At 57.5% G+C, this 24099-nt stretch overlaps 2 protein-coding genes across 7 annotated transcripts; one reads left to right on the forward strand and one right to left on the reverse strand.

The window, feature by feature from the left end:
* The first annotated feature begins 3641 nt into the window (after positions 1-3641).
* BBLN (bublin coiled coil protein) lies at positions 3642-7086 on the forward strand. The gene is made up of 2 exons (XM_021691124.1): positions 3642-3868; positions 6607-7086. The coding sequence occupies exons 1-2, from the start codon at positions 3790-3792 to the stop codon at positions 6777-6779; spliced, it is 252 nt and encodes an 83-aa protein (XP_021546799.1). The 5' UTR covers positions 3642-3789; the 3' UTR covers positions 6780-7086.
* Positions 4629-23810, reverse strand: CIZ1 (CDKN1A interacting zinc finger protein 1). Of its 6 annotated transcripts, none has more exons than XM_021691119.2 (18): positions 23669-23810; positions 23065-23173; positions 22714-22829; positions 21063-21134; positions 19257-19486; positions 16772-16850; positions 16380-16488; positions 15283-15857; positions 14956-15074; positions 14159-14356; positions 13321-13445; positions 11100-11187; positions 10683-10796; positions 10337-10489; positions 9015-9084; positions 8729-8850; positions 8243-8398; positions 4629-5778 (listed from the first exon to the last, which is right to left on the reverse strand). In XM_021691119.2, exons 2-18 carry the CDS (start codon positions 23166-23168, stop codon positions 5665-5667), a joined length of 2544 nt encoding a protein of 847 aa, XP_021546794.1. In that variant the 5' UTR covers positions 23169-23173; positions 23669-23810; the 3' UTR covers positions 4629-5664. The 6 variants fall into 6 exon arrangements, with proteins under 6 accessions (XP_021546794.1, XP_021546793.1, XP_021546792.1 ...); XM_021691118.2 differs by having other exon boundaries at positions 16772-16865; XM_021691117.2 differs by having other exon boundaries at positions 16772-16865; positions 23065-23282.
* Positions 23811-24099: the final 289 nt, after the last annotated feature.

Consider the following 24099-nt stretch of genomic DNA (forward strand, 5'->3'; position numbering starts at 1 on the left):
CCCTGTAGATCCTGGAAGACTGCAGCCAGGGCAAGAGGGGTACACAGTGGGTGGGACAGAAGCATGTCCAGCTTGAGGCTGTGCCAGGCACAGAGGGCCACCGGAGGTGGTCCCCTTTCTTTCTGCCAGCTCCCTGTGGGTCCACTGGTGGGGGTGGCAGCGTCCACATTGACCTCATTCCAAGTTCTGTCCCTCACCCACGTCTCTCCTCTGTGATGACCTCTGGATCACCAGGGGGGAAGGGCCAGGGGAGGCAAAGAGGAGAACATGCTGCCAGGAATCCAGATTCCAGAAGACTTGAGGGCTCCAGGTCTATACCCACTGCTTGGCTGGGCCTGTGTGTGGGGCCTGACCAGCCCCTGTCCACCCCTCTGTGTCTGCATCACACACCTTGAACTGTATCACACATCATTGTACACTTGAACTCCCTCTCTGGCCTCTTCTCCCCTTGCAAGGTCAGAGGCCAGAGGGGACGAGGTTCTGAAGAAACCCAGGCTTATCCACCCCAGAGACTTGCACACTTACCCTCAGGTGGCGGGGGGGCGGGGGGCGTTGGGAGAGGGTGGGATAGTGGGAAGATACTGGAGCTCTGAGCAGTCCCTAGCCTCAGCCCTGAGGGGGCAGGACAGGCCTGCGACCCAGGGCCACCAGATAGGCTGCAGCCTTAGAAGTCTGGGTCAGGGGGCGCCTGGGTGGCTCAGTTGGTTAATCGGCTGCCTTCGACTCAGATCATGATCCCAGATTCCTGGGATGAGCCCCGCATAGAGCCCCGCACAGAGCCCTGCATAGAGCCCCATTATCTGGGCTCTCTGCTCAGTGGGGAGTCTGCTTCTCCCCCTCCCTCTGTGTTCAATCTCCCTCTCAAAAAAAAAAAAAAAAGGTGGTCTGGGTCGGGTTCCAGGAGGAGATCAGCTTGCTGCAACGTGGGCTGAGGGAAGAAGGATGGAGGCTCTGCCCAAGCCCAGAAAGACCCACACTGAGAAGGGCACCCAAGGGACTGTGGGCCAGGGCATCACTAGCTGGCCGAGGGGGTGGGAAGCTGCACCCAGCATGCCTGGTGCTTGGGCTCCACCTCGGACAACAGAGACAGTTTCTTTGCTTTGGCCCAAGCCATGCCGCTTCCTGGCACCACCTGGGCCTGCCAGGTCTTCCAGGAGCAAACTCTTAGGCCACAAATGGGCTTTGTGTTTCTTCCCAGGGTCACTGGGTTTTATGTTTCCTATTGCTGCAATAATAAATTAGCACACACTGGCATCTTAAGAAAACACACATTTATTCTTTTACAGTTCTGAAGGGCAAAATTCTGAAATCACTTTTACTAGCTGAAATCACTTTCCGGCACTTGGGTGGCTCAGTCGGGAGGGTCTGCCTTCGGCTCTGGTCATGATCCCAGGGTCCTGGGATCGAGTTCCGCATCGGGCTCCCTGCTCAGTGGGGAGTCTGCTTCTCCCTGTCTGCTGCTCCCCCTGCTTGTGTGCACTCTCTCTCTTTCTCTGGCAAATAAATAAATAAAATCTTTAAAAATAAAATAAAATCACTTTCACTAGCTAAAATCAAAGTGTCAGCATGGCTGTGCTCCCTCCAGAGGCTCTTGGGGAGAATCCCCGTCTTTGCCTTGGGGTTCTTTCTTCCTTCTTCAAAGATAGCAGTGTGGCATCTCCAAATCTCTCTCTCTCTGCTGAGGTCCTCACATGGCTTCCTCTCTTGTTTGCAGTCAAATTTCCCTTGGCCTTCCACTTTATAGGGACACTTATGATTACATTTAGGGCCCACCTGGATAATCCAAGGTAATCTCCCCATCTCAAAATACTTCCTGTAATCACATCTGCTCGGGCCCTTTTTCCAAATAAGGTACTGTTCTCAGGTTCCAAAGATTAGGATCCAGATACCTTTGGGGGAAGACCACTACACTGGGTTTGGAGAAGGAATCATGGCAGAGCTAATGAGATGGGGAGAGAGAGGGGGGCAAGGACTCCAGAGGCAGGACAGCACTAAGGCATATTCCCTTCCCCCTGTCAGGGCTGGATGGAGTAGGTGGCTGTTTTGTCCTGTGGTCTGGTTTATGGGCCCTGACCCCTGGAGTGAGGTGGGCAGAGGGAGAGGCCCTCTCTGGGACCACAGCATTTCACCAACTAGGAGCGTGCCTGGGGGCAGCTGCAGGCTCCACCCACGAGCATTTGCATCCACCTGCTGCGTCCCTGTGGTATGCAGATCTGTGCATGCCAAGGCTTGTTTCTGAGAATCTACGTGACCTTCTGAGGGTTTGTTTGCCCCTCCTCCTGTGCCCTGGAGTCTGCATGTTTCTCCTCTGGTCTAGACGTAGAGTCAGATCCTATTGATCTCATGTGTGATTTCACATTTAAGAGAAAAACATGTGTCTGTGTTTTTGTTTGGGTGTCTCGTGCTTAAAGAGATTTGGATTATGTCAGCACATCCACACAGGTGACCTGTGTTTCTGCCGTGTCTCTGCAGATCTGGGGTTCACACTCGGGTGCGGGTGTTTCTATGCCAGTCAGGGCTCATGGGGCTTTGCTTTCTTGGTTGGTGAGATGCTGCGCTCCTATGGAGGGCCTCTAACCCATCAGCAGAAGGTGGATGCACAGGCCTCTTTCTTTCTCAGCCCTGCTCACTGGTTCAATGCAGGCCTCACCTCCATTCCACCCGATTCAGGGAGGAGAAGGCAGGGCTGCCAATATGCAAGGCAGTGGTGGCTCTGATTGCAGGCTGTGGACTCCACCTTCCTCAGGTGAGATGGTGGGATAGTTTTGGGGACACAGACGATCCCTCCCCATTGTCATCATCTGGGGCATACCCAGGTCCGCCATTGCCGGCTCGGCCCCGAGGGCCGTGTCACGGTAGAACGCAGCGACCATGGTGGAAGGTGGGGGCGCCCGATGGAACGCGGGCCTGTTCGGGATATACCCAGGTCTGACCCCGATCCCAAGGATGTCCTGCCCACAGGAAGCACCCGTGTGAGACCAGCACGGGGCTGCTGCAGCCATGGGGCTCCCTGGCAGCTACAGCTACGGGACTCCCAGTGAGTGAGCCTAACTCAGTCAGACTCCTGGCCAGGATGATACTTCTGGGTCCAGCTCAGGAGCGACAGTGGCTTGGCGGGTGACTTTGGGCAGGCCTCCCTTTCCCAGCTGGTAAAAGGGGTGGGGGATGATGGCAGCTGCACCAACCTAATCCTGAAGCCACACGCAGCACTGTGCCACACAGACCGTGACTCTCACTGAGGCTGTGAACCTAAATCTTCCTAAGCCATAGGGAGCCTTAGAGAAAACGCGTTTCAGATTTCGCCCACGCGGAGGCGCCGGCTCGCCGACCCGCAGGTCCCCAGCGGCAGGACGGGCGGAGTGGAGGCGCCAGGCAGCTCCCGTCCCTCCGCGGGGCTCGCGAGTCCCGGCTGAGCGCCCAGGCCTTCGCCACCTGGGCTTCTGGAGGGCCAGCCGCGGATGACCCCGCCCGGCGGCCGGGAGGGGGCGGGGCTAGGGGCGGGGCGCGACTTGAGGCAGGGAGTGGGCGGGACTCGGGCCGTGGGGGCGGAGTCTGACGGCGGGCGGGGACGGAGCTCTGGCGGTGGGGCGGGGAGGGGGCGGAGCTCGCGCCGCGGGGTTCCGGCCTTGGGGGCGGGGCCCCGGCCGCCCTGCCGCGTTCCGCCGCGGCGTTCCACTCTTCCGGCCTCGCGTTCCATCCGGCGCCTCCACCTTCCGCCCGGCGCCGGCTGTCGGCGCGAGGGTCGCTGGGTTCTACCGTCGTGCCGCCTTCGCGGCGCCCGAGCCCGCAATGTCGGGCCCCAACGGTGACCTGGGCGTGCCGGTGGAGGCGGGCGCGGAAGGCGAGGACGACGGCTTCGGGCAAGCAGGTGACCCAGGGAGGCTGCTGAAGCGCCCTTTGCTTTCTTAGGGCTGCCCTCCTGGGAAGGGGAAGCGGGGCCGGGCTGGGGGCTTGGAAGGGACCGCAGAGCCCTCCCACCCCTCGCCCCTGGGTGCGTTGCGGCTGCAGGCGCCGGCCGGGGATTCAGGGCGAGCACCTGCGAGTGGGTCCCTGGAAACCGCAGCATCGGAGAGCTGCGGGCAACCGGCCCCGTTTTACAGATGGGGAAACTGAGGCCGCTTCGGGATCACTCGCCTTTTGGCATTTGCTGCAGCCATTTCCTGCAGCCCCTGTGGAGCCGGGGGCTCCTGAGGGGGTGGGGCGGGTGGGCCGTCTCGGTTTAGCAGGAGGGGCTGTCTGGGTGGGCGAACCCGCCCTGCTGAGTCAGCATCTCCTGCCGCCGTTGCTGGTGTGACCCGGAGCCTTGGCGAATGTGACCTGCTTACAGAGCAGCCTGTTGCCTGCACAACCCTGCGGGGGGTTTGGGGTGGAGAGAGAACCATCAGCTCCCCTCTCACCTTGGGGAGCCTCAGTTTCCATATCTGTAAAATAAGAATAATGATTAGTGTTCCTGCATTGAGATGTGTCAGGGTTAAATGAAGAAAAACAAATGGAAATATTTAATAGGTTCAAAGCATGCAGGTGTTCGGTGAGTGGTTATTCTTCTCTTTAGTGTAATAAAGATTGATTTCTCAAGTCGGAGGGCAGGACTTAGTAAATGTGAGATAAGTATGGAGTCTGCTTTTTGTTTTGTTCCGGTAACAGCTTTATTGAGCTATAATTCACATACTATACAATGTATCCATTTAAATTGTACATGTCAGTGGGTTTTAGGATACTCAGAGTTGTGCATCCCTCACAGTAGTTTCAGAACACTTCCATCACCGGGGTCTGCATTTAATAAAGAGGTAGAGCACCTCCCACAGGGTGGTAAGTGGTAGGCTCGCCGGTTTGCCCTGGGCACTGCAGGTGAACAGTAGCCAGACGTGTATAAGGAAGCCCGCAGTGGCAGGGAGAGCAATCAGGAAAAGCCACTCCGGTGTCACACTGAGTGGATGTTGGCAGATTCACAGGACTTAGTGCAGTGGGCAGGTGGCTGTCCCAGGCAGAAGGCAGAGGCTTAGCACTAGGAAGTGCCCTTGACACAGATCAAGCCTGGCCCCCAGTGGTGTGGAGACACCACCCGCCTCCCCCATCCTGCTTCGGGCCTGTGTCTCATGACACAGAATGTGCAGTGTTGATAATAATGACCGTCTACTAAGTGCTTGCTGTGGCCAGACCCTGTCTGAGTTCTTAATATATTGGAATCCTCACAACAACCCGGTCCTTATTCCCTTCCCAAAAGACGCAGTCACGTGCTGGGGTGGAGCGGAGCTGGGACTGAAAGCCAAGTGCCCCTGCTCCCTCTGAATCTTGGCTGTGCCACCAACCAGCTGGAGGATCCTGGGTAGGTCCCTTCCTTCTTGGGCCTCAGTTTTCCCATCGGTACCACAAGGGGGTTGGACTCTAAGATCCAGCAGGGACCTTCCAGGACTCTGTCCTCTGTGAGGTGTGCCAGCTCTGGCCGATGGTGCTCTTCCCCCAGAATGCAGACACACTTGCGCCCATATCCCAGACACACTCCTCCAGCCCTGGCCTTTTCCAAACACTGTCAGCCGCTTCCCCTTTTGTCCCAGGCTGGCAGCTGGAGTGTATCTGAGTCATGGGCTGGCTCAGAACCGGGTCCGCAGTGGGCACAGGGCCAGACCTTGGATCCTAAGGGACACTTTGCTGCTGAGAGGCAGGTCAGGAGTGGCCATGGAGGAGGGAGTGATGGTTTCTGGTGGAGACCAGGGAAGGCTTCTTAGAAGAGGAGGCGTTTTGAGCTGGTCCTTGAATAACTGTTGTGGTTGAGGCATTCTGAGCGGCAGAGACAAGTGAGTAAAGGCAGAAAGGCTAGAAAGTCAGAGGCTTCATTCACCCACCCATCCATCCATTCATTCAACTAGTGCTTATTGTGTGACAATGAGGGCACCAGGGAGACAGCAGTGAACACAAGAACATTCCCTGTCTCGTGAGCTCTATAGTCTGGCGGGGTAAGGACCGTGGAGGTGTGTGGAGGGCAAGGATTGGGAAAGCTCCCTGTGGCAACATCCATGCTGAGACTTGAAGGATGAGAGGGACTCATCCAGGAGAGGAGGAGGGAAGACGGAAGGAGGACGCATTGTAGACAGAGGCAGCAGCATGTTCAGGGGGCCCGAGGTGGGTAGAGGTGGGTAGAGGCTGGGGAAAGGAAAGGAAAGGGCATGGGAGGTGGGGCTAGAGAGGGGGCAGGGCCTTGGGAGTCCGGGTGGTGCTTTTCCGTTCCGGCAGGGGGAACCTCAGAAGGGCTGGAGAGTAGGGCCTGCCTGGGGACAGAGGCCTTGATTGCCTGACTCAGGAAGGTGGGCTCTGGCCTCCGGGCAGCTGATGAAGGAAGTGGAGAGGAGACTTGGCACCAGGCAGGACACTGGCTGACCTCCCCCTGACCACCTTAACCCTAGAATAAAGGATGGTGCACTAAGGTATTTCTCCAAAGCCTTTCACTTTTGGTATCCACCCATTTTCCAGATGATGACACAAAGGGTCAGAAAGGAGTAGGGACTTGCCCAAAGCCCTTTTGTCCTGCAGGCCGGGGGACTGTGTGGGGGAAGGTGTCTAAGCCCTGAGGAGACCTGGAACCTTGGTTCTCTTTTTCCTTCCTCCCAGAATATGCTGCCATCAACTCCATGTTGGACCAGATCAACTCCTGTCTAGACCACCTAGAGGAGAAGAACGACCACCTCCATGCCCGCCTCCAGGAGCTGCTTGAGTCCAACCGGCAGACACGCCTTGAGTTCCAGCAGCAGCTCGGGGAGGCCCCTAGTGATGCCAGTCCCTAGGTTCTGGGAGCCCCCAACCAGCCCAAACCCTGCCTCCCTGGGCTAGGCTCTGGCCTGGGCACTCACCACCTGGCTTAGATACCTTCTCAAGGGCTGGCCTACAGGTCCCCTGGTGGGTCTGCCTGCCTCAAGTCACCCTTCCGGTACTCCCCTTGGCATGCCTGGGCCAGCCCCCACTACCCGACATCCCCTCCTGGGGTCAGACGTGGGCCCACGACCCACCCACCTAGCCTGCCTGCCCAGTTCCGGGGCACTCCCCACTCTGCCCAGGCCTTGAGCGTCCATATTAAACGGGTCTCCAACAGCACTGTGCCTCTCCTCTGTATCCTGGGCGAGGACTCCACCAGCCCTCACAGGTGAACAGGGCAGTGGAGGCATTCCAGGCACTGATCATGTGCCGGCGACTCACGGGCCTGCTGGTAGGGTAGGGGTTCTTGGCCTTCTTGTATTTCTGGACACAGAGGGAGCCGGTGAGGCAGGGCTTCCTCCCTACCTGGTGCCCTCCTGGACAGCAGATTCCCCAGCCCAGCTGAGACAACATGGGACGTGCTGTGTGACCCTGTGGATACACTCAGCTTCTCTGGGTCCTAGGGTCTTTCCCTACGACAGCCAACTCTTGTTCATGCTGTGTAACCTTGCTCCAGGCCCCAGTCTTCCCAGCTAGCCAATCACAGGGTTGGTCTACCTCTAAGAGTTTTTTCAAATGGGGAAATAGCAAAACTAAAGAACCAACTCCTCCTGGGCCCCATTCACTGATGATTCATCTTAGGGTCACCTGATAAGGGCGGGCCCCTGCTACTGAACCACAAACTCAGAACCAGAGGACAGGGAGGCCCCCTATGCCTACACTTCAGTTTCCAGAGTCCAGCTGGAGAGACAGGCCAGCACAGGGGTCCAGAGCCCAGGCCTGGGGCAAATCCTGGCCACTCATCAGATGTATGACCTCTAGCAAGTCACTTGACCTTGCTAGGCCTCAGTTTCTTCACCTATAATTTGGGGACCACAATAAGACCTGCCCCCTAGGGTCCCTGTGAGGGTTAAATGAGATCTGAGTTGAAGGTGAAGGCGCTCTCTTAGCCCTGATAACCCCATTAAAGAGGGAAACAGGCTGTGAGAAAGTGCCTTGTGACCCCAGAGGCCCTGCTTGGGGAGCCTGCCTGTGGCCTTCCGGCTCGGCCACCACACCATGCCTAAAGAGGGTGGGTGTTGGCTGAGAGCGGGCTGGGGTGTCCCCTTCCCCTATCCACCCAGACAGAAGGGCTGGTGGGCACTGTACGGCCAAACTACCTTCTTTTATTAGATTTTCAGTAAAAACACCAACCATGTCAGAACTTCCACATGAGACTTCTAAAAAGCATAGCAGACTTAGACCCAGACGGGGTGGGCCTGAGGCGCTCCCTCTATTAGGTTTTGAGGCGGGTTGAGCGCCGCGGCAGTGGGGGCGGAGGGGGTTGGGCTGTCACCTTGCCGGGGGTTTTAGCTGTGTCCTGGGTGCTGGACTGGGTGGGTGTGCGGCCGCCAGAAGTGAACAGAGCAGTCAAGGCGTTCCGGGCGTTGATCGCACACCGGCGGCTCACGGGCCTGCTGGTAGGGCTGGGGTTCTTGGCCTTCTTGTATTTCTGGGCACGGAAGGTACAGATGAGGCAGGGCGTCCTGCCCACCTGGTACGCTCCCTCCCAGCAGCTGCCTCCCCAGCCTGGCTGAGACTGCTTCGGACATGCTGTGACCCTGCGTGTGTGTGACCCTGTATGATGCACTCAGCCTCCCGGGGCCAGAGCTCTGGAACTAACAGCCTGGCCCTCAGCTCCGCCCAGAACAATAGCACAAAGAGCGGGGCCCCACCCCTGCTCAGGTTCCCTCCGTGGGCTGAGGCCAAACCCAGGAGGGAGGTGGCTGCTGGCCATGCCCGGCAGCTAGGGTGGGCGGGTGGGGCAGGAGGCCCGGCTCACCTGCAGGTTCTCGAAGTGGGCCAAGGACTTGCAGTGGGAGAGCTGGGCCCCCGAGTTGCTGTGGTAGAACTTGTGGCAGATGCGGCAAATGTAGCCCATTACGGGCACCAGGAAGTCCACACCTGTGGGGCGGCAGCGTCATGCACTTACCCCCATGCCAGCCCGGTGGCCCTCCCTCTCTAGGGGCCTGTTTGCTCGCCCACCCTCCAGGTGGGAGGAGAGAAGAGCACAAGCGGAGAGGCTGCCTGGCCTCTCCTGCAGGGGGAGGTCAGGGCTAGGGTCTTACCGTATGCGGTATTGGGGCTGTAGGTCTCTGAGCCTTTCCACTCCTCTATGGATATATCTCTGGACCTCACCTAGAAATATCCAAGTGTGGGCCTTGGTTCAAGCTTCCCCTGAGCTCCTCCCAAACGCAGGTGGGGCCTGGTTTCCACCCACACTCTTCAACACCGCCCCCTTGATGCCCAGGAGGTTGTGGGTGGCATTTGCACATGCTGATCCTGCCAGATTGCCCTTCCCAATCTGTACTTTTTGAGTTCAGCTCAATCAGTCCCCTTCTCCAGGAAGCCCTCCTGCTTCCACAGTGACCATAATTCATGCCAGGTGTGCCCAACACATCACGAGTGTCCTCTCTGAATCCCATAACAACATTCCTAGGTTCACCCATCTTACCTAAGAGGAAACTGAGGCCCACGCACATTAACTCACTTGCGCAGGGTTTACAGAGGAGCAGAGTAGTTAACCCTGGTGAGCCCTAACCCTGGTTACACTCAACCACGAGCCCCCTGCCAGCTCCCTGAATTCCTGATATTGCAGTGACCTCAGTCCCAGGGGAGCTGGGTTTCAGGTGATCAACGACTCGTCGTCTCACCTGCTGGACGAGAGCCCCTTCCGGACGAGGCCATCTGACTCCAGCCACGGCAGCCCCACCACACTTAGCAGTGCCCTCCTCACTTACCAGGCAAATGTGCCTTCCACCGGCGACAACCACTCCCCTTTGCCACCCTGGGCTTTGGCCCACCCTCACAGCCTGAGCTGGGACTGTTACTTCTAAGCGGAACAACTGGGGCTCAGAGCAGCTGCTTTTCATTTCTTACACGAAGAGAACCCAAGCTCCTCCAGCTCCTCGCTCATGGGAGGGAGCTGGGGCATTAGGAGCAAGGGCTCTGGAGTCTCGCTTCCTGGCGTCCAAGTTGGTGAGATTCAGCCAGGAAAGCGCTGGGTACATGCCTGGCATATAATAAATGCTCAGAAAGTGTTGGCTGCTACTTCGTCATCATCCTCATCTCGTGCTGACTCTTCTGTGTACCCCGCATAGTTCTCTTCATGCCCTTATTGGCCTAAGACACCCTTTCCCTCCCTCAACACAGGTCAAGATTTCAGCCAGGCTTCGAGGTCCTGTTGCCGGCCACCCTGCCGTCCTCATGATGTGTATCTACACCTAGTCATAGGGAATACAGTCCTGTTCACACTAAATCGTGGCATGCCTTAGTGCCTACAAACGTCAGCACCGCGGCCCCTGGCCCCTGGGAGGTGGGGTGAGGTCCCGCCTGGGCTGGGAGTCCCGCCTCCAGCCTGCCTCCCACGCCCCCTCTGCCCCCCAAGCACCTGCTTGCAGAATTCCTCCTCAACCTCGATCTCTTCTTCTTCATCCTCCTCCTCCTCCTCCTCCTCTTCATCGCCCTCAAAGCAGCCCACAGCGTCCACCGTGATGAAGTGGTCCTCATCCTGACCGGCTATCTCCTTCTCGAGCATCTTCAGCTGCCCAGGGGAATGGGCCAGGGCTCAGGTCAGCTCTGGGCAGACGAGGTGCCAGCCCACCCCCACCCCCGAGAGTCCCAATCCCTCCAGACCTGCCGAGTTCAGGCTGGGATAAACCTCAACCCGCTGTGTGGCCTCGGCCCAGGCTCTGTGCCTCTCTGGGCCCATGTCCTCCGAGGGAGCTGGGGGTTACCTCCTTGGCTTTGTCCTTGTGCCCCTGGGACTTAACGTGCTCCACAAACTTGCGGGGGGTCTTGAAATAGCGGTTGCAAACAGTGCAGAAAGGTCGCAGGGATTGCTTGGCGATCTGACGAAAGGAGGGCAAGCCAAGTGGGTGGCGGGCGGTGTCCCCAGGGGCAGCCAGGCTGTGCCCAGTGACACCTCCTCTCCCACCTGCAGGCCTCCACATCTGTCATCAGCTGGCTGTGCTCCGCCCCTTTCCCAGAACATGGGCACACACAGCCCCTCCCTGTGCCGCGGGCTTCAAGACGTGTCGGCAGGTGGCAATGGAGGACAGAGACAGGGCGGGGAGAGAGAGGAGCTGCCAGGAGGACCCCCACAAGCCCCGTGGCAGGGAGACAGCACGTGTGGGCGCCCTCGCAGCTCATACCTTGTGGTCCTGCGTCCTGCGGTGTTGGATCAGGTCCCCCATGTAGTAGACCTGGCAGGTGTTACACCAGCGCCTCGGCGGGGGCTCTCTGAATGGTGACAATTAGAACAAGGAGTGTGACACTGCCCTTGTTGGAAAGACAGCCGCTCTCCCAAGACGCTCCATAAATGTAATGCAACTCCAACATGAGGTGTTTTTAGAAACTTAACAACGGTTCTGAGATGCATCTGGAAAAATACTTAGACAAGAATAATAACCAAGGAAGCTTGGTGGGGTGTGGGGAGATTTAGAAGCATCTGGGATCCCAGGAGGCCAGCAGGACAGTGACACACCTGAGCATATCTGGCCTTGAAAACTCTTTATCCTTCAGTTTAGATGCCCTGTAGTTCCTGGAGCTGTTCTTGCCCCGCCCCCTACTCCTGGGCCTGCCCCTTACCTGTAAGCCAGACTCTCCCCTGGCACCCCAAAGGGCCATCGCCACAGCATTTTCTACAAGGGACAGGGAGGACCTGATCCCTTCTCTGCCCCCGCTGAACCGTGGTGAGCTCTGGGAGGCCAGGACTCCCAAAGTCCCAGGGCCAGGCACGGGATCGGCCCCAAGTTTCTGACTGCATTGGATGAAGGACAGGCAGCCTATCGGAAGGACTGCCATGCTCTGTGTGGCCTCAGGGGCCCCAGTGAGGCTTCAAGGGGAGACGGTTCAGTGAATCTCCTGCATCTAAAGCTTGCTCGTAGGATGGGCTACCTCTTTCTAGTTTTCTTGTGTCCACAAGATAGGTTTTTATATAACCGAGCTCATTCTGCAAATGCAGATGTGAACCCTGTTCTAACCCGACGTCATACCTGTTTCCACGGTCTCATGAACTCCTTGGTATTGTCTTTTATGAGCTATTCCACCAAGTGGATGAGCCTGAGCTAACTCATCCCACAGGAGTGGAGATTTTCAACAGTTTCCAATTAAACTGTTTCACCATGACAGTCCCCTGCAAGGGACTTCTTTGGATTTCACCTTTCTTCTGTATTTATGATTACTTCACCTAAGTATAACTCCTGGGTCCTCGAGCAAGGGGAGGTTTAAGGCTCGAGAACGTGCTACACAACCACGTCAGGAAGTTCTTCTCAGGGGCGCCTGGGTGGCTCAGTCGGTTGAGCGACTGCCTTCGGCTCAGGTCATGATCCCGGAGTCCCGGGATCGAGCCCCGCATCGGGCTCCCGGCTCAGCGGGGAGCCCGCTTCTCCCTCTGACCCTCCCCCCTCTCATGCTGTTTCTCTCTCGCTCGCTCTCTAATAAATAAATAAATAAAATCTTTAAAAAAAAAAAAAAAAAAGGAAGTTCTTCTCAAAGTGAGAACCACCTAACAGAGACGCCGCTGCCTCTGGAGAGAGCGCTCCGTCACCGAGGGCATGCAAGCGGCAAGCTCCACGCTGTGACCCTCTGTGAGCGCTCCTGGCAGAGTCCCCCACCACTGCCCAGCCTGTGATGGGGTTGGATTCGGGCTCGCTCCCTAGGCTTCTTTCGTTTTGATTCTGAACTAGCTGCTAACATTCTGAAATTGGGAGATTTCACATACAAAGCTGGGTTTCTCGATTCTCCAGAACCATCAGGAGACCTGGAGCTGAGGAGCAGCTGTCCTGTGAGACAGAGCCCAGGCCCCCCAGCACGGCCCGAGGCAGCGCTAACCTGCTTCTCCCCTCCCCATAGGCCTCTGTGACTGCCCACAGGGTGGTGAAAGGTCTTCCAGCGTCCACCAGCCCTCCTCAGCCCAAGAGCTAGTCCTGGACTCCAGGAGGGCTCATATTTCAGATCAATGACGCACCCATGACAATGAAAGGGGGACAGGCAGCGTAGCTGTAACTTCAAGCCACACGATGACTAATCCCCGGGTGGGGTCAGCATATATGCCAGGGAAGCAGGGGTCTGTGCCAACACCCACTTCCTTCCCATGTAGGTCGTCACACTGTTCCTGCCTGGATGGCACCTTAAGAGACTATCTAGCTTATGAACTCTTGCACTGCACCCTTCACCAGGCCATCTTACAGATGAGGAAAACTGAGGTCCACGGGTACACAGTTAACGGTGTGACAAGGCCTCTGGCAGCGACCAATACTTAACCCAAAGGCAGACCTTGCAGATGGCGGACTCAGGGCCCCTCTCGGCCTTACCTGGCCTGCAAGGCCGTCTGCCCCCCAGCACGGAGCCTCCGAGACCCCCCCCACTCACTCGTCCTCTCTCTCCAGGACATCCCGGGGCACGGGCAGCAGGGACAGGAGGCAGGCCTGGCTCATGTGCTGTATCTCCCCGAGCCGCTGCTGGTGCTGGGCCCCCGACATGTGGTTCTGGAACTCCTGCAGTGGGATGAAGAGTGAGCCCTGGAGAAGCGGGCGAGGCCGGGGCCCGGGGAGGCGGCCTGTGGCCTCAGCTTCATAGACACCCTGTCGCCACTGCCGCCGAGGCCATTTGTCTCAGAACAGCCCTGTGGGGGCCAGAGGAGGATGGCGACCCGAGGCCCCAAGTGAGCACACAGCAGCCAGAGCTCCTGCTGTTCCGCCCGGCCACCGTGGGAGCCCCTCGGAGACAAGGGGCAGTCCGACTGACGCCCAGACCCCACCGCTCTGCTCAGGAGGACACAGGCAGCGACAGCAAATGGTCCTAACAATACGAGCAGAACGCCGTTGTTAAGGCACTATGCTCGCTCTGGGCTGGGCCGGGGGCTCGTGATTTCAGTGTCAAGTCACCAAATCCTCGGAGCCTCCCAGCAAGGTGGGTTCTAAATGCTTCTTCATCTGAAGCACCAGGAAACAGGCATAAGGAGGGGAGTTCGCCTTCCGGCGTCTACACAGCTACTCAGGGCTGATTCAGACCTGGCCTGCTGGACTCGCAGATCCTAACTTCTTGGCTGGTCAGGGAATGTCTCCAGAGCAGGTGCACAGCTGCCGTGGACGGCGTGGACGGCGCTCACGGGGCCGCTCGGGCACGGTGGCCAGGCCTGGGCACGCCCGACAGACACCCCCACTCTGCCCACTGGAACCCCCCGTGCCCGGGCCCCGGGCCGCAGTACCTGCTGGCTGCTAGAGTTGGCCTTACAGAGGTAGCAGAAGAACTGGAGGGTCTGCTTAGACGGTGTGCCGGCGGTGGCCGGGGCAGCAGACGCGGAGTCACCAGCGCGCGGCACAGGGGTGACAGGGACGGTGCTGAAGGCCCGGCTGTCGCTGCTCTGCAGGATGGTGACCTTCAGGGAGCCCCCGGCACCCCACACCTGCACCGGGAGCAGGGGCAGAGCTACCACCAGCGGGGTACCTGTGCTGGGCCCGCCCCTGGGGCAAATGCCTGAGTGGTGTCTCCCTGGACCCTCCTGACAGCCCCCTTCACAGATGGGGAAACTGAGGCACTGAGCTGGTAGGTGACTGCCCAGGCTCACAGAGCTGGGGCGGACGACAGCCGGGACTCAAACCTAAGCCCACCCAGCCGTAAAGTCCACCCCGCCCCACCCTCCCGTGAGAGATGGAGAAACGGGAGGCACGAAGACGGGAGCGGGTTTGGCTGCAGTCCCACTATGAGGCGGGGCGGAACCCGAACCGCACGCAGAGGCTTTCGCTCTGTGCTCTCTCCGCTACAGCAAAGCTCCCCCTGTGAGGGGACCAAGGGCTCTAGTTTGGGGATGGGCAGGTTGGAAGGGACTTGTTGCCAAAAGTGCCTCCAGTTCTTCAGAGCAAAAGTGTGTGAAACAGTCAAATCCAGTTTGCTCGGCCCACGGCCCAGGGGTGGTGGGGAAACGTGAGGGGCCCCGAGGGGTGGGGGCGCGCCGCTGGGCCCCGCCGTCCGCGAGCAGCCCCAGTAGCACGTTGACCCACCCACCCCTAGCATCTCTCTTGCTCGTTTTTCACATTCTCCCACATCCAGGCCACTGGTCAAGTCCTCCTGGCTTTCCACGCTGACCTGGGCGCCGCCGGGCTCTGGCAAGGCCTCCTCCAGGCCTGAAACGACAGATGAGTCCATCTCCCACCGGCCCCGAGGGACCTGGGCCTGACAGCCCACGGCCGCTCTACCCACGGCCAGGACCCTGAAGCCTCCAGTGGGGACAACCCCGAGCCCTGGTCAGGACGGCACGGCGCCAGGGGAGGAGCCAAGGACCCGGGCAGGGCTGTCCCATCACGGGGCAACTGGGAACCAGTGCTTGCTTACCGGCTCCAGTAGCTCCCGTATCAGGCGGCGTCTGGAGCACCGCGGAATGATCCGGAACCGGCGCTGGCTCGGGGGCCGGCACCGACACCCGTGGCGGGGGCGGAGGCTGTCCCTCAGTCTGGTCAGGCGGCTGGCCTGCCGACGGCCCCGGGGGTTGCCTCGGGGGCTGCTCCGGGGGCTGGGCCTCAGGACACGTCTGCGTCTGTGCCTGCTTCTGCAGCTGCACCGGCCGCGGGGTCTGCGGACGAGCCTGCGGCGGCACCTGGCTCTGCAGCTCGGCCTCCTTCCGCCGCGGCTGCGGCCCCACGTCGTCCGGGGAGGTCTGGGTCTGCGCCTGCCTCTGCAGTCTGCGCTGCACCGGGGCGTCCGCGGGGGGCGTCAGTGGCTGCGTCTGCTCCTGCACGGGGGCCTGGATCTGCGGAACCCGGGGCTGCAACGGTGGCAGCACTCGGGCTTCCGGCGGCTCAGGCAGCAGCTCGGGTGTCTGTGTCTGCTTCGGGGCCGTGGCGCGGGCCCGAGGCTGGACCTTCGCCTGCAGCTGCCCGGGGGGCTCCTTCTCTGTGGACAACTCTGAGCTAGGGAGGATCAAGAGATAGCTCCCTGTGGCTCCCAGCTGACCCCAGGGGCTCCTCAAAAAGACCGAGATCCGCGTTCAGTCCTAGTTCTAGCACGTACAAGCTGGGCATTCCGGGAAGGGCCTGCCGCTCTGCGGACCCCAGACGCGCCTAAATAAATTGGGAGGATCACTCAGCCCCACCTCCCACAATCTGCTAATAGGTATCCAAGGCCCTGTAAAGCCGCCCACCCTGTGCCCACTCTGAGGTCCCAGATGCACATGTTCACCTCTCCAACCTGGCCACCTAGCCTGCCTCTGGGTGGCTCAGTCCCAGGGAAGACACCGGAGACTCTCTGGCTGGGGGCCCTCCCAAATAAGATGCAGAATTGGGTTTGACCTTCCTGCAAGCAGGACGCCAAGGCCCTTTCCTTCTTCCAGCTCCCTGAAGGGTGCTGACTGCCCCCCCAACACCCACCCCCAGCCTTCGCAAGAATGAGGCTACAGGGCCCATGGGCCCCGGCGGGTTTTCAGCATCCATTACCTCTTTGACCTCTTAGCTGGTGGCTCAGATGCCTCACAAGACTCGGGCAAAGGGGCTAGAGTGCGTTTCTCCTTAGTGATGTCATCCGGGCAGGGTGGGGAATCTTGGTCTGGAACGGAGGGCAGATGAGTGACTGCCGATGTCGATGCCGTGTAGAGCACCCAATACCGCATACGGTAAGACCCTAGCCCTGACCCCCCCTGCAGGAGAGGCCAGGCAGCCTCTCCCCTTGTGCTCTTCTCTCCTCCGAGAGACCGGGCCTGGGCTCAACCCCCCTCCCCACCGCAACAAGAGCCCTGCCCCCCCCCCCGGTCTGCCTCCATCACTGACCCTGCACCCACCTGCCCCAACCCATGGCCCCTTCCAAAGGGCCAGCAGCCTCCCTCTCTTACCTTCTGGCGTGTTTGTTCGGGACTCGACAGCTTCCTCAGACCCCTCTGGGGGGTCTGACTCGTCTTCCACAGGTATCGTCTGAGAAGAAGAATCCTGCTTCCTTTCAGAAACTGGTTCTGACATCTGCTGCCCCCCCGGGTAAGTACACCCTGGCCCAAGAGCAGCTGTGACAGTCCCCTAGGGGATGAAGGCGCCCAGGGACCCGGCGACCTCTGGTGAGGCCTGGCCCAGAGCTTCCCACAGATGATCCTAAGCACCCCCAGGAATCGTGTCTAGGCGGGCCCATCTAGCTGCCTGGCTGCTAACCCAGATTTGGGGGATACTGAGGGGCCCTCCTGACTCCCCAAGCACCTTCTCCACGAAGCAGCCAGAAGAATCCTTCTAAAATGCAAACATGACCATGTCTTTTGCCTCTTTCAGTCAGAAATCCTCCTGTATTCCTGACTCTAGAGTCCTCCTTCCTTACCCAAGCCCAAAACCACCACCCCATCTGACCTCTGCCCCCACACCCCCACCTCCAGCCAGCTTCCCCATTCTCCCCCTCACCCTCTCTATGCCCACACTGGCCTTCTCTCTGGTTCCCCAAAGTCCTAGGCCTCATCCTGCCCCAGGCCTTCACCCAGAGCCTCAAAGGCACTTCTTACAGGAAACCCTCCTGAGCCCAGAGTAGACCCTTAATATGGGTTCCCAGAAGAGCCTGGGCTTCCTTTTTGTGGCATTTTCCACAGTCTTAATTAATTGGTGGGAACATTATTTGCATGAATGTCTCACCATCGCTACGACCCTCCTCCCCAGCCTAAGACCTCCAGGAGGGTCAGGCCAGATGTACTGTCTGCACCATGGAGGCCCCTCACAGATGTTTGCTAAATAAATGCATGGCTCCGGCTGGTCCTGGGCATTCCAGTTAGCCCCAGGAGCCCGCCTGCAGCCTCCCTCCTTCCTCCTAAGCCCGAGGAACTAGCACCGAGCAGAAATATGCACCACATTAGGACTTCAGCCCTTCAGAAACTATCTGGCTCTCATCCCGCATGACACGGGCCCTGCTGGCCTGTAAGTCAGGAGGCTCGGGCTCTGGGTCTGTGCGGCCCAGGGCAGCCTCCACCCCACTCCCTGAGGCTCAGTTTCCCAAGAAGTAAAATGAGTGGCGGGGAGCAGTCATGTGAGGACAGGCCCTAACTGGCAGGCTCAAGGCTGGGACCCCTCTCTGGAGGGACATGCCTCACCTTCAGATGTGGGCTGGCCTCAGAGCAGCCCGAAAAGGAGGGGGGGTGCCACCCCTGCCCCAGAATGTTCTCGTGAGCATGCTGTGTGAGGAGCTGCTGCGACTCAGGGAAGGACAGTCCCAGAGAAGTTATCCCCTTGCAAGTCTCCTTGACTCTCTCTGCTTATGTCAGGGAGAGCCTCCTCTGATACCTTTCACCCCCCAGGGCACAAGGAGCTGTGGATGCAGCTCCAGAACCTTCGGATGGCAACAGTGTAGAGTTTAGGGTTTTGTAACACTGTTTTACCCCATTACCTTTCTTTTACTTGCACCAACAGCAATTAATTTAGATTGTTTTTAAAATTTCAGATAGTCACAAAATGTTTCCTTGTTAAATAAATATAACTGAGAAGAAGCTAATTCATTTAAAGCTAGGCTACTGCAGACAGTAGCCCCTGGCCACAGGTGCCTGGCTTCTGAGCTCTCCAAACGTCGCCAGCCAAATTGAGATACACACCAGATTTTGAAGACTCGGTACAAAAGACCAAGGAATGTAAAATATCTCGTTCATTTTTTAAATACTGATTGAAGGTTGAAATGATAATTTTTTTTTTCCATACTGGGTTAACTAAAATTTGTTGATAAAATTAATTTCACCAGTTTCTTTTTCCTTTGTTAATGTGATTACGAGAGAAATTTAAATTCCATATACGGCTCACACTTTCTTTCTACAGGGCAGCGTGGATTTACAGAGCACCATTGCAGGACACCTCAAACTACTCCAGTGCTTGGTGTCATTTGCATCTCCATGTGTTTGCAAAGAGAAACATTCGCTCAATAAGATTACTGGTGGTGGGGCGCCTAGGTGGCTCAGTTGGTTAAGCGACTGCCTTCGGCTCAGGTCATGATCCTGGAGTCCCGGGATCGAGTCCCACATCGGGCTCCCTGCTTGTCAGGGAGTCTGCTTCTCCCTCTGACCCTCTCATGCTCTATCTCATTCTCTCTCTCAAATAAATAAATAAAATCTTAAAAAAAAAAAAAAGATTACTGGTGGTGTTTGGATGTGGAAAAAGTCGCATTGGACATTAGGAATATCTGAAATTTGGGAAACCCTAGACAAGGCCAACTTACCCCCTTCTTTTTACAGATGGGGAAACTGAGGACAAAAAGGGACGTGACCTGCCCGAAGGCCTGGCGTGAGCCACGTGGGTGAAGCTGGGCTGATACCCAGGTATGACCTTCCCACTCCCATCCCCACCCGCGGCCCCCTGGCCACCACTCACCTTGCGCTGGGGGGGAGTGGAGGAGGGGGTGCGGGCCTGTTTCTGGGGAGTCCGCCCTGAAAGATTGATCTGGGAGGGGTTCATGGGGACCCCGACAGGAGGGGGACCCAGCAAGGACTGCCGAGTGGCCTGGGGGAAGAACTGCTGTAGATTTGGGGTGGCCAGCTGGGGGGGTGTGAGGCTGGGGGCTGTCAGGTTCGGGGCTGCCAGGTTGTAGCCACGGAGGTTCCCTGCGGGCAGGAAGAAGGGAGAAGAGAGGTTACAGTGTGGTTGGATGGTAGAGGCCAGAGTCAGGCGTCAGCCCCCCAGAGCATCACGGAAACAACACAGATGACTTGGACAGGGAAGCTTCCCACACAGCAGCCAGAGGAGAGAGATGAGAGCCAAAGGCCCACTCCTACCTTGGGCATTGGTAGTGAGGGGGTTTTAGGGCTGGTTTTCTGCTGAGGAGGAGAGGGACACCCTGATAGCAGCTTGTGCAACCCCACTCACCCTCTGGCACGCTTTAGGGCACACCTTAAGATGTGTGAAAGACCCAGCCCAGTCCCCATAGGAGAACCAGCAAGTTGACTGACTGGTCCCTGGAATAAGACGACACTGTCCTATCCCACCCCCCACCCCCACCCCCCCATCAAAAGTCTACTGGGAACCAGCACTTGCTAAGCCCTTTGCATGCCCGGCCGCAGTCACTCGGCTCAGCCACCATCAGTAGGTACTATGGTCTCTACCAATGACAAAATAGACACAAAGTGGAGGTGTAGCTTGCCCAGGGTCTCTGCTTATTCTGCCTTCACTCCTGTCCACCTGCCTAAATCCTTCCATAGCTCCCTGCTGCTTGGAAAGGAGCTCATTCCTCACCTTGCGGGGGTCCGGCCCTGCCCTCCTCCCAGACCTCCTTTCTTACCATTCTCCCCACACATGCACCCACTATACTCCAGCCATGCTTCTGTGTATCCCTCAACAAGCCTGGTTTCTTCCCGCCTCTGGGCCTTTGCATATGCTGTTCCTTCTGCCTGGGCTATGCTGCCCCCACTACTTCCTGGTCATCCTTCAGATCTCCCTTTAGGTGTTTATCCTCTGAGAGGCCTTCTCAGAACCGCTCTGTGTCCCCAGAGGCGCCAGCTTCCCTGTTCTAGGACCAACTGCACAATTTCCTTGTCTGCTTCCCACTGCCTACCACCCAACCACCCTGGGAACTCCTATAAGGGCAGGCGCCTCATCTAACTCAGAGGCCTAGTGCTCAGGAAGTGTTTGAACCATAAGAGACAATTCAAATCCTTGCTCCAAAGCTGGGACGGGAAGCATAGGGGTTGAGGACATGGGTGAAATGTGTTCTCATATCTAGTTCAAGCCCTATAGCCCAAGCTCTGTGACCCTGAGCAAATCAGTTCCCCCTTCTTAGCCCCAGTTCCCTCATCTGTACAATGGGATAATAATAGCGCTTGACTCACTGTTTTATGAGGACTCAATGAGATATACAAGTGTGCCTGGGATCCAATGAGTGTTCAGTTAATATTAACTTAAAACAAAATAAATACATGTACACATATGTGCAGAGAGAATGCCAACCGACTATTAAAAACAGTAAGATCAAGAGATCTCAAAGCTCTAAAAGAAAAATGGACAAAGGACATGGACAAGTCACAAAAAGAAATATGAACGTTTAACAGACAAATAAAAAACGTTCGACTGAACTAGCACTCCAACAAATGTAAACTAAAACATTAATGATGTTGCTTTTTGCCAACCAAGTTAGTAAATCATGTGTATATACGTATATATATATATATAAAAAGCATATAATACCCAGTGTTGCTGTGGGCATGGTGAGACCGGAACTGTCATACGAGGCTGGTGGTATTGCAAACTGGTCCAGTCCTTTGGGAAAGCAAGTTGGCAACACTTATCAAGAGCCATAAAACATCCATCCCCCGACACAGCTTTTCTACTTTTCGGAATATGTTCGAAGAAAATCGTCTCAAACATGATATTCATGCCCGTGTTATTTAAAACAGAGGGAAAAAAAAAAAGAAAAAACAAAGCGGAGTGGGGAGAAAAAGGAAGCAGCTGAGTTTAGGTACGCGAGGGCTTGCCCTCCAGTGGCATACGAACAGCTGTTAAAAAATAATCTTCACAGACACTGTCAAATCATCTGGTAAATGATCATGCCATTCTATTCCGTGAAAAGGAAGTAAAAGACAGCCTTTCACTTCCATGTCAATAACCAACCACAATCATATACAAATTCCCAAGTTTGGGCCTGGGAAAAAAATGGGAGGAAATACACCAAAACCGTGACAGGTGTTTTTTGTTTTCCTTCAGGAGGTGAGTGAGTCTATGACAATTTGGGTTTCCTTATTCTCTAAAAATAATTTTCTTTCACTTTTCTTTGATGAGTGTGACCTTTAAAATAGGAAAGAAAAAGGGGGAAATACATATGTATACATCGTGTGTGCTTTTGTCTCTCCACCTGCCATAGATCGACTGCCATCGATCATTTGTAAATCAACTCCAGGACCTTCCATGCCTATGTGGCAGGGCTGAGAGTGACAGCCATCACATCTTCTGACCTGGCAGCATAACCTGCTGGATGGCAGGACAGCCTAGTACCTAAGACCACAGCTCTGTAGCAAGACCTGGGCTCTAACTCTCCCTCTAATCCACACCTACTCCCTGTGTGACCCTAGGCACATGATTCTTCTCTAGGCCTCAGTTTTTTCATCTGTAGAATGGGAGCTCATGAGTGTATCTCACCCCTCCACCCCCAGAGTTGTCAGCAGAGTCGAGGAACTGTGTTTGTAAAGGTCTCAGCACAGTGCACCGCCCAGAAGGACCACACAGCAAGCCACAGCTACCGTGCGGGAGGGGCAGGGTCTGAACATGAGCTGGCCCCAGGTCACTGGGCTCCTAAATTAATACTGAAGGGGCTTGGTATCTGGAGCTGCATCTTAGAAGGAAGAGCTGAGAGACTGCTCTCCACGTGGGGACACTGAGACAAGGACACAGGCTTACTACATATGGCTAGAAGCACCCACACAGAGATCCAGGGGGTCAGAAGGCTCAGGCTTCACCTAGCTGCATGACCCAGGGCAAATGACTTCCCCGAGCTCTGGACCTCAGCTTCCTCATCTGCCAAATGGGATGTAGAAGAGAGTGGTCCAAAGAGATCTTTTCCTCCATCATCTCATCTAATCTGAATGGGAGTGAGCTGTGCTGAGTCCTGCCCACAGAGGCCAGCACCATGGCCAAGGGCAAGACCTCTGCCATCAGAAAGAGCTGTGTCCAGCTGAGCAACTTTGGAACTTCCACCCCCTGGAGCCTCAGAGTCCGCATCTGCAAACTAGGACGCCGAGAGTAGCTCCCTCTCAGAGTTAGCGTGTGGATTTGGTGAGATTGAGTGCAAATGGGGATGCCAGGGCACCACCCCTGAGTTGCAGTGAGAAGGGGCCAGTCCTACCTTGCAACTGCTGCAAAAGCAAAGCTCTCTGTAGCACTGAGCCGTTGAGGAGGGAGGCAGAGTTGGCACCTTGGAGATTCAGAAGCTGTTGCTGTGGCTGCTGCTGGGGAAGCCCCCTGTGTGTTGGGAGGGGGTGTCAGAGGACTTTGCGAGAGTCAGACCCTCCCTCTTCCCTCACCTCCACTCTCTGCCCCTCTCTACCGCAGACAGAGGAACCTCGTAAGGTGGGAACTGATGGTTTCCAGGACTGAAACAGGGATGTCCCTGGGAGAAAGGGCTGGGATGGAGTCTCCACGACAGGGGTCTGAGTGGCAGGGCTGAAGCCACCCACCCCTCCAGAGGGAAACTCACCGGCTGACGGCCATGGGCAGTGGGGCTTGCGGCGGGGACTGCTGGAGCAGCTGCAGGAGTTGCTGCTGCTGGAGCTGCTGGAGCTGCTGCTGCTGGTTGAACATGGTGGCTGAAGAAAGGACACGGAGTAAGGCAGGACCCCTGCGTCCGCGCCTATCCGCGCCTGCCCGTGGCCCTCAAACACCTGCCCCGCTGAGCTTCACGGCCACACTCCAGTCCTGCCAAAAGCATGCCGCATTTGAACCCCCATGCTTTCAATAAACCCCCCCTCCCGCCACTTTCCCGCAAATCCTGCCAACAGCTCCTCCCTCAAACGCCCAACCCCGCCCGCCATCTCCCCCACTCCCATGGCTCGGTCCTTCCAGGGGCGTCCGACGCAAATGCAGCTTCCCCGCCCCTAGCCTTTCTCGCGTCTTCACGCCCGGATGCCAGCCCCTCTCCACACCCCCACCCCTCCCTCGTGCCCCTTTTGTCAATAACAGCACCCCCCAACCTTTCGCTTTGGCCTCTGAACAAGGTGGGAGGTAGGCTTCCCTCCCCCACTCCGCTAAGCCCTTCCTCTGCAGATCCAGCCAGCATTGCACATCAAATCCGGCCACCCCACCTGCCCGCGACGCCCGCAGCCTCCATGCAAGTGGCCCCTAAGCCTTGCGTGCGTCCCCCAGTCGCGCTCGGCCCGCGCACTTCGCTTCCCCGAGCCCCCGCCGCAATCGCCCCGCCCCCACTGGCAGAGCCGACTGGGCCGCTGGAACTCGCGGCTCCGCCCGGGCCTGGCCGCTTGAAAGGCTGGTCTGCGGGCCTGGCCGCCGCAACGCCCTCTGGAGGACCGGAGGACCCGGTGCCGCTAGCCGCGCCGCGAGGTCCTGTCCCGCGCTCAGGTCTCGCTGCTTGGACCCAGCCCGCTTACCCGGCGCGTCGGCTGCGGCCGGCGCGGCTGGGGGCTGCGAGGGGGCCCGAGGCGGCGCAGGCCTTCCGCCCCGCGTCCTCCGCCCCGGGAACCGGCGGCTCCGAGCCCGAGGTCCCTATGTCTCCCGG

The sequence above is a fragment of the Neomonachus schauinslandi genome, chromosome 13 (assembly GCF_002201575.2).
Source record: "Neomonachus schauinslandi chromosome 13, ASM220157v2, whole genome shotgun sequence".
NCBI lineage: Eukaryota > Metazoa > Chordata > Mammalia > Carnivora > Phocidae > Neomonachus > Neomonachus schauinslandi.

Coding starts and splice junctions, on each gene's coding strand:
- BBLN (XM_021691124.1), top strand. CDS start 3,790: ATGTCGGGCCCCAACGGTGACCTGGGCGTGCCGGTGGAGGCGGGCGCG. Junction 3,869..6,606: donor CGACGGCTTCGGGCAAGCAG/GTGACCCAGGGA, acceptor CCTTCCTCCCAG/AATATGCTGCCATCAACTCC.
- CIZ1 (XM_021691118.2), bottom strand. CDS start 23,168: ATGTTCAACCAGCAGCAGCAGCTCCAGCAGCTCCAGCAGCAGCAACTC. Junction 14,357..14,955: donor GAGCAAGAGAGATGCTAGGG/GTGGGTGGGTCA, acceptor CTCCCGGTGCAG/GTGTGGGGTGCCGGGGGCTC. Junction 10,797..11,099: donor GCAGGACGCAGGACCACAAG/GTATGAGCTGCG, acceptor TCCTTTCGTCAG/ATCGCCAAGCAATCCCTGCG.